The sequence below is a fragment of the Rutidosis leptorrhynchoides genome, chromosome 6, assembly GCF_046630445.1.
Source record: "Rutidosis leptorrhynchoides isolate AG116_Rl617_1_P2 chromosome 6, CSIRO_AGI_Rlap_v1, whole genome shotgun sequence".
Taxonomy (NCBI): domain Eukaryota; kingdom Viridiplantae; phylum Streptophyta; class Magnoliopsida; order Asterales; family Asteraceae; genus Rutidosis; species Rutidosis leptorrhynchoides.
The window spans coordinates 188875939-188886129 of NC_092338.1; the positions used below are offsets into that span (position 1 = coordinate 188875939).

Consider the following 10191-nt stretch of genomic DNA (forward strand, 5'->3'; position numbering starts at 1 on the left):
GACATATTTATTAAAACGAAATGTACCTTAACATCTCTTTATCGCACCCGTCCCCGCTAACTTGGGACATTCCGACTTATGATGTCCTTCCTCTTGGCAAACGAAGCACACCATGCCATCACCCTTTGGCACCGAACATTCCCAATACTTGTGACCCCTCACGCCACAATTGTAACACTTAGGCGCACTAGAGTCCGATATACCCGTCCGTGTACCACTCGTGCTCGCACTCGGACCCTTAGTCCTCTTACTTGGAGCACCATACGAATCAACCATTCTCTTACTTGAAAGCTCCCTAACCTTCGATCGCGAATAAGATTCGAAACCCCTAGCCATGTTAAATAACTCCGCAAACGAGTTCACTTGGCCAATGCTAATTTTGCCCTGCAACTCATCATTCAAAGTCCGATAGAAATCTTCCATCAACATCCGATCATTACCAATATACTCTGGGCAAAAATGAGCCTTCGACATAAAGGTCGTCTTTAGAGTATTCAAGTCCATCGATCCTGGTTACAAATTCCGCAACTCATTTCGCATTTCCGACAAATCGGCTGAAGTCCGGAACTCCTCGAAGAATTCCTTCTTAAACTCATCCCATGATAACGCCATAAACGGTTCACCACTGACAAGATCAATCTTACCATCCAACCAATCCTTTGCCCTACCCCGCAACAAACTCATAGCGAGTCTCGTCTTTTTCTCAGGAGGGCAATCAATAGTACGAAAACACCCTTCGACATCCGAGATCCAAGTTGTGCTTATCAAAGGATCCGGTTCCCCGTCATAGATTGGGGGTTTAGTCCTCATGAAGCTCTTAAGACAACACTCCATTTCACTACTACCACGAAATTCGGAATACTTTCTATCCATTTCTTCTCGAAACGCACTCATTTGCTCGGCGGCCGCAACTCTAGCGTTAAACTCCACGTCGTTCGTCTCGATCCCGTTTCCCGTCTCCATTCTAAGGAATGCAAAAGCGATTAGATCACGAACGTATAAAGTTATACACACAACACCGCCCCATCTTGCTAAACACTCGTCCTACATCGCTTGTTAGACACGATTTGCACCCGTAATAAGGTTTGCAAGTCCTTATTACGCACACACGCCGCATCAACTCGTTAGTACAATGACCGCCTCGCTCGATGATAGAAACAACCCAAACGAAATTCTACGCGATATAAACACACGCGAGAATTACACCATAACACAAATAATATATTAATAATATCCACATTACTAATATAAACGTTAGTCCACCTACAAACAAGGAACTAACTATAACCTATTCCGACTCGTACTCCTACAAGTCCCGCAACAAATTCAGCACACACAAAAGTCTAAGTCTAGGCACCTATCTCCAGTCACCTAAATCCCTTAGACCATGCTCTGATACCACTTGTAACACCCAACCCGTTAACCAATCAAAAACGCAGCATAAAAAAAAAATTTAAAACTGAGCTGACCAGATGAGGTGCGCGGCGCGCACCCACACCTGTGCGCGGCGCGCACAGGGCCTGGCAGCCCGCTGTCCACTTTTTCCAATTTTCGTAAAAAGATCTCTTGCTTCCCGACACTTTTAGACCAAACGCTTCTCACAACATTTTATATTAGTTAAAACTAACACGTTCCAATAATAAAATGAGTTTTACGAGACCGGCCCACATCGGCCGTTTTACGACTTTCGTACAAAATACAAGTTTTCAACCACATGATTTTTAACACAAAAATAAAGACCGAGCATGGTGATTGGGGATACGCTACCCAATCCTAATCAATCCAAAAGCACGTCTTCTAAAGCAAACTACGCAAGTCCACTAGTTCCCACGCTTACCCGAGCCACCGTCTCCATGCAAATCTATAAAAATGTAAACAACGAGAGGGTAAGCTAATGCTTAGTGAGTGAGAATATACTACATACATATATATATGCATAAAATGGACACGACACACAATAATAATCAAATAGCACATACCGGAGCATCCAAGCATAAAGGCAAGCTAATCTAAGCATACCGTACGACCGCTATACAACAAGCTAAAAATATCAACAACGTAAGTTCACCTACGATGATATGAACAACGCCATCAAGCAACACCCGGGGGTTAGCTACATCACAACAATACGACAAACATCGATGTTCACAACATCCACTAGTATTCAAGATCTCAAGGCTAGCCCAATGAATGGTATCGTCAACATCGAAATTAATTCCCATCCGTCCTAATAAATGTGGTATCGTTAACATCGAACTTAAACCCACATATGAGGTATCGTCAACATCGAACTTAAACCCTCATCGAATGAATTAATGTGGTCTCGTCAACATCGAACTTAAACCCACATATGAGGTATCGTCAACATCGAACTTAAACCCTCATCGAATGTCACTACAATAGTGTTATGGCTTCGTCAACATCGAACTTTAAATCCATACATGAGGTATCGTTAACATCGAACTTTAACCCTCATCTAAACCATCAAACAATATACTCTAGGATATGGTATCGTCAACATCGAACTTTAACCCATACCCCACAAATAAATAAATCATATACTTACATATATAATTATTCCACTCACAAGCCCATGTGATAACGTACACACGAAGTGTGCACCTCGCCAAAGATGGTCAACCCAAATGCACAATCGTGCCAATTGGGCATGTACACAAGTCCATCAATCCACCTATATGTGAAGTGAGCTCTATAGCCGAGGTTCACTTCACCCAACCAGCACCCATCCTACACATACATATGCACATAGGATATTAACACTCACCTTGTCATCTTGATGAATGCTTCTGAATAATCCGCAACGCGCCGATGGAAAGTACCTATTCCATTATCACAATGCAAACAACACAATTAGGGTGGATTTACAAACCAACCCCATTTGACACTTGGTGCAATTTCGACCAATTGCACTTCCAAGCACAAACTGCGCCCAAACCAACCAATAATCACTAACACTAGTTACAATGGTCCTAATATGTCAATTAAACCCAAACCCAAGTGTTAAACACTTATCATTCTCAAAATCACCCATAAACCCTAATTTTGACTCAATTCAAAATTAGTCATTCAAATACACTAAAATGGGTTCCAACACTTCCATAATCACCAAACCTAGTGATTAAACCCAATTCCAAGTCCTAAATCATGGCCAAGTCGGTTTCCAACCCAAAACCCACCAACAACAACAATAACCCGATTACTAATATCAATAAACTCACTTCAAGAGTTTAAATGGGTTTCTCTACAAATCAAGTTCAAACCCTAACTTTGGATATCAAATCAAACATTGAAATTCGGAGTTAGAACTTACCACAACAACCAAAACGTAGCTAGGAATGAGGTGAACAACTTTAAAACCCGAGCTTTGGTGAGAATCCAACTCTTTCTTCTCCAAATGAAGCTTCCTCTCTCTAAAACTCTTCTCTCTCTAGGGTTTGAAGATGAGAGTGATGAATGGATGTGAAAATGATCCAAAGTTGGATCCAAACCAACTGATAAAGCCCACAGATCCGGCCTCAAGTGAAAAGACCAAATTGCCCTTCATTAAACTCAAAATAGAAAAAGGCTGAAATCTGTCGCTGGCAAGGTGCGCGGCGCGCACCCATAACTGTGCGCGGCGCGCACAACAGTCTGGGTAGATTCTGACCTTCGTTTAATTCCACAATACTTCCTGCATTCAACGTAGCATAATTACACTTCCGTACAATAAATATTAGAGTCTTACACATCGCTTTCCTTTGCAACCGGACGGTAGTTTACCGAAAGGTAATATACAGAACAAGTAAACTGGATGTGTGCTTTCCGATACAGGGATAGCAGTGGATTACACGAACCTAAAAGTTTTAGCCAAAATATTGATCTACAAATATATTTTGCAACATTGATGGTGGGTCAAATCAGAAAACTTATCTAGGGTAAAAGCTAGATTAAATTTTCAAAAGATCAAATTTCATAAAGATCCGATTTTCTTAAAGGATCTAAATTTTTATAGTCATGTGGGACTGTAAACCACATCATTATTATCATTGTTCATACCGCCGTATTGAAATCACTGATGTACAAAATGTGAAGAATAAAGAAGTGATTCTGGTAAGTTATATTCAAGTTCTATATTGCTTGAGGACAAACAACGCTCAAGTATGGGAATATTTGATAATGCTAAAAACGAACATATATTTCATAGCATTATCCTTCAAGAAAGACAAGCTTTTAGTTGCAATTGTTCTAATTTCAAGTAATTATCGTTTAAATAATAAAAGGTGAAGACAAAAGACAGATTCGACGATTTGAAGACGCAAATGACCAAAAAGCTAAAAAGTACAAAGTACAATTCAAGTGGTTCAATTTATTGATGAAAAATGTCTCAAAATTACAAAAGTACAAGCCGCAAAATGCAAAGTACAAGATATTAAATTATACGAAAAGGCGTTCGAAAATCCGGAACCGAGACATGAACCAACTTTCAACGCTCGACGCAACGGAGCTGAAAGTACAAGTTAACTATGCACAAGAATATAATATAATATTCAAATAATTCATAATAAGAATAATAATAAATAATAAAAAGTTGTTAATTGAGCATAGTTAAAGGGTCATAAGTGAAAATTTTAAATCAATAATTTGCAACGAGATATTATTGATTCAACTTTGAATGGTAGCCAGCTAACATTCCACCTACAACAGTATCAATCATTTGCCTATAAAAGCAAGGCACGGAGTAAAGAAGAAACTACACCTTTTTCTTTTCCTTTCTCATATCATATACGATAGATATATATTTATATTTAATAATTATAATTTAAATTTAAGTTTAATAATAATTGGGTTATTGTAAGAATGTTTTACGGGTTTTAAATCGAAACTCTGTCCGTGTAACGCTACGCTATAAATAATCATTGTAAGTTATGTTCTACCTTTTTAAATTAATGTCTCGTAGCTAAGTTATTATTATGCTTATTTAAGCCGAAGTAATCGTGATGTTGGGCTAAATATTAAGATTGGGTAATTGGGCTTTGGACCATAATTGGGGTTTGAACAAAAAACCGACACTTGTGGAAATTAGACTATGGAATATTAATGGGCTTTATATTTGTTTAACTGAATGATAGTTCGTTAATTTAATATAAAGATTTACAATTTGATGTATCTTTAAATAACCACATACATTCGATCGGATACGATGGGCGGGATATTTATAAGTACTAATAATTGTTCATTTGACCGGACACGGGGATGGATTAATAGTCAATGGAGTCATTAAAACAGGGGTGGATTACACACTAGGAAAATTGGTGTAATTGTTAACAAAGTATTAAAACCTTGTTACAGTTGAAGTCCTCAATTAGTTGGAATATTTGACTTCGGGTATAAGGGTAATTTGACGAGGATACTCGCACTTTATAATTATGGCCGATGGACTGCTATGGATAAAAACCAGATAGACGTATCGAATAATCCAGGACAAAGGACAATTAACCCATGGTAATAAATTAAAATCAAAACGTCAAACATCATGATTACGGAAGTTTAAATAAGCATAATTTCTTTATTGTATATCTCATCGTACTTTCATTTATCGTCATTTTATTTATCGTACTTTAAATTATCGCACTTTTATTTTTACGCTTTATTTATATTTTTAATTATTGCACTTTTATTTGTTGTCATTTACTTTACTCTTTAAAATAAGTTATATTTATATTTAATATTTTGCATTCGGTTTTAACTGTGATATAAGTCTCAAAATCGACAAACCGGTCATTAAACGGTAAATCCCCCCAAAGTTACCTATAATTACTATATATTACTTAATCTAGTTTAACTACTTAATTAACTAATTTGACCTAGTAAGACACCCAATAATAGTGTCCACGGATCGACATCCCGGACTTTACCTTAGCTATATTATTGCACGATAGGTATACTTGCCTTTTGTGTTTTAGTTTAATTTAGGTGATTTCCTGTAGTAAATAAATATAAAACTGATAGCCGTTTCATACACACCCTCTAGAACACATCAGGTGTCTACAAAGCATGACTAGTACAGCGGAAGCAAGCAAACCTTAAGCACCTGAGAAAAACATGCTTAAAAACGTCAACACAAAGGTTGGTGAGCTATAGTTTAAGTATAACAGTAATGTAAGGTAGGCCACGAGATTTCAGTGCTTCAACAACGTTTCAAAACAGTATGAAAAGTATATGTATAACCGTGGGCACTTGGTAACTAACTTAATGTTTATCATCCCTAAAAGTACACTTGGCGATTGCGTATGTTTACGAAGTATTAAACACCCGTTAAATGCTAGCGCTACTAGCCCGAGTGGGGATGTCAAACCCTATGGATCCATATCTAAGATTCGCGTTCACCGGTTCAAAGACCAATGACTAAACGTTACCGAGCTAAGGGGAAAGTTTATGCCGTTGTATAACCCACACATATATAAAATTTAAGTACTCGTTCCTAGTATGTAAAACGTAAAAAAATGCGCATGTATTCTCAGGTCCCAAAATAGTTAAAGTAAAAAGGGATGCTATAACTCACAGTGGAAAGTAGTAAAAGTCGATACGCGGGAATAGTAAGCAAGTGGTTGGTCCGAAAGGTCCTCAACCTAAGTCAAAAGTTACTAAGTCAGTAAATCGATCCCAAAAGTTTAAATGTATGTAAATTAGGTCTTAAGTATCATCATCATTCATCATCAAACAAAAAGTGTAAACTAAGTTTCAAGTCAAGACTAGGGTTTGAAATAAAGGCTGACTTCGTTCAGTCGCCACGACCTCTATACAAACTGAAATGAGGTGAGACGAGTGGCCATGGCTCTGTATATGAGTCCCCTAGAGGTTGACAAAGTTAAAGAACCAAACTCATCTTCGTTTGACCGTGGTGACGGTTTAAGTGCGAGTAGGTCAGAAATTTCAGCACAACGTTAATAGGGTGTAGTGACTTTCGGGAGGCCATAGATCCTAAACCATAACTCGGATTAAGACGAGGTCTAAATGGAAAATCATATACTCGAACCGAACTAACTGAAATTCAACTTTACAGTATCCCATGTAGTCTGATAAGTTCCAAAAACATTAAGTAAAGGTGTTCCGGTGGGTTCTTGGTGCTTGATGCTCATCACGGTTCTCATCCTTGATGCGTATAGCTTCAAGTGTACAACTCGTTGATGGGTTTGCATCATCTTAACCAAGGTGTGACCATCATAACACTAGTGTAAGTCTAAGATAAGTTGCACAACTCACTTAAGAGTTGTATATAGTTTGATGAACCAAAGTTACATCAAGATCTTAGATCTGACACATACATGAGTTACAAAAGTAATATTAAGCTACAAACTTGAAAGTAAACTAAATAAACAAGATCCTAAGTTGTAGAACTTAGATCTTAGCTAGATCTTAAAGATCCTAGACTAGAAAGTCTAGATCTAGTGTTCATAAGTTAGATCCTAAGTTACAAAACTTGGATCTACACTTTAATGAAATCATAAGTTATGAAACTTAGATTTTCAACTTGATTAATGTATGTAAGCTTGTAAGCTCTTATTTACAACAAAATTAGAAGACCATAAGCTATAGAAACTTAGATCTATCATAAGTATATGAAGTTATAACTAGAAAGTTATACTTCCATGTTCTTCAACTTATAAAGTTAACTTTTAGTTTCAAGAAATATGAGATCAAGATTAACTAGTAATACTTGACCAAATTAACAACATCACAACTTTAAAGTACATAAAATGAAGAGATAAACTAAAGTACAAGTATTATGTTCATGTCTTGTTTCATACTTAGGAAGATTCAAATCAAAGTTTGAATCTTAGGATTTAAGTCTACAAACGTGAACACAAGTATGAATATGAAACTTATGAACTTTAAATCTTGAAAACATTTAAGTGTAGAACCATAAACTAGAAAGTTTAGATTCATTGTTCTTGACTTCATCAAATAAAGATGGAAGTAACAAGATTTCATGAAGATACAAGTTAGAAAACTTGATCTTTAACAACAACAAATAACTAGTAAGTAATCAACAAACAAGACAAGTAACTTTGATGATGATGATGGCGGTTTTAGACAAGAAAAAGAAGAGAAAATGAAGCCTTTTTACTTACAATATTTGAGAGAAAAAGGAGAGAAAAAAAGAACGCAAGTAAGTTATGTGTGTGAAGGATGAAGTATACTAGTGAATATGTAACACAAAAAGGAAAATGAAGCTCCCCTTTACCCACCCCAAAACCAACGGCCAAGGCCAAATGGGGAAGGGGTCAAATGCTTCTTTCATATATTGGTAGATGGTGTATGCTTGAAAAGGTATTAAAGCTAAATGGTTATACGAACAAGGTGTAAGTGTGCATGTAACTAGATTCCTTTGTCACTAATTAATCTTGTTTAGTCTTAAAGCATCATTAGCATAATGTTGGGCTCCTAATAGTCCATCAAGAGAAGTAGGGTGGGCTTTCAAGTCCATTACCATGAATCCATTAATAAAAGCCCAAGTTTAAGCAAGTTGGCAACAATTAATTAAATAAAGCCCAAGTAATTAACTAGTAACCTTAGTTAATTAAAAATGATTAATAATAAATAATCATGAATGTAAATAATATTTGAAAATATTATTCGTGTAAAGTACGTGTGTCACAAAGAGAAATCGGACATGTAAAGTTAAATACGGTAACAAGTAACACGTATAAGAACACGTTTTTTAAAACGCAAGCATTAATAATAAATATTGATATATAAATGTTGGAAAATTCTGGGTTGTTACAGTTAGAATAACTGAACGTGTTCATAGAGGTTAGTCTGTAACTTGGCCATGATGTTATTAATGGTTCTTCTCTTTAATTAAGGGTCCAACTGATTTTATTAGTCCAATCATTAACGATAGCATCGGAAACACATCATGTCTCTTGGATCAGGGATGCCCTCTATCTTTACTTATACTTAAGAAAGTTTAGACCTTAAGGATCGTTAATATGTCACCTTACCGGGTCGCTCCTATTGATGAGCTGACCGTTACAACAATAATTACAACAATAACAGACAACACAACTAAAATCAACAAAACCGGGGTTAGTAAGGAGAATGGTAGATAAAAGGTCAACTCAACCGAGGGTACGGGTGATGATGAGATCAGTAAGAAAAAGGGTAATGAGCCTTTGAAGACTACAAGACCGGTGCCATATCTAAAGGCTTTAAAGAAGGACAAGTTGGTGGCTCAATACAAAAAGTTTCAAGATATGATGAAAAATGTCTCGGTCAACTTGCCAATCACCGATATGCTTAAAGTATTGCCAAACTACGGCCGGTTCATCAAGGAGCTAATTTCTCAAAGGGGTAAATATCATGATGAAACATCTTTCTTTATTGAGGAGGAGTGCAATAAGATTCTTCAATCAAGGCCAAGGATTCCTAAAAAGTTAGGAGATCCGGGAAAATTTGTTTTCCCTTGCAAGTTTGGTGACTCGGAAGTGTTTAATGCACTTGCCGATTTGGGTGCAAGCATTAACCTAATGGCCCACTCACTTTACGAGAGACTTGGCCTTGGACCTCTTAAACCGACCCAAATTAGGATAAGATTGTCCAACCATTGGTTTGATACCGCTATTGGCATCGCCGAGGACATCTTGGTTAGCATTGACACCTTGGTGTTCCCGGTTGATTTTGTTATCATGGAAATGAAGGAGGACCTTCAAGTTCCCCTCATCTTAGGAATATCGTTTTTAGCGACCGCCGACACCATCATCTTGGTACAACGCAATCAACTCAACATTGGAGGTGGTGAAGAGCGTGTAACTATCAATATCCGGGAAGCTATGAAGCAACCAAGTAACACCGATGATAATGAGTTCTATGATTTTAACCATATTGACCTTTATGTGTATGACGAACTTGAAAAGCTTTAAAGGTTGATACCACGGGGTTCAACCAACTTTGTTATAATGAAATTGTGGATTTAGAGGCCGATTTTAGGGAATTGATGAATGTTAATGTTGATGAATTTGAAAGTGAAAATGAGACCACTCGGGAAGAGTCATTTGAATCTATCTCTCATGAAGATAGATTTTGAATCAAGTCGTCATGGGAAGAACCTCCCACTCTTGAGCTTAAAGAGCTCCCCGAGCATCTTGAATATGCTTATCTTAAGGAAGCAAGCCAACTTTCGATGATTAT

The 10191-nt window shown here is 37.0% G+C and overlaps 1 protein-coding gene across 1 annotated transcript; it reads left to right on the forward strand.

Annotated features, from left to right (window-relative positions):
• The first annotated feature begins 9257 nt into the window (after positions 1–9257).
• On the forward strand, positions 9258–9923 carry LOC139854312 (uncharacterized). The gene has a single exon (XM_071843623.1). It carries the CDS (start codon positions 9258–9260, stop codon positions 9921–9923), a length of 666 nt encoding a protein of 221 aa, XP_071699724.1.
• Positions 9924–10191: the final 268 nt, after the last annotated feature.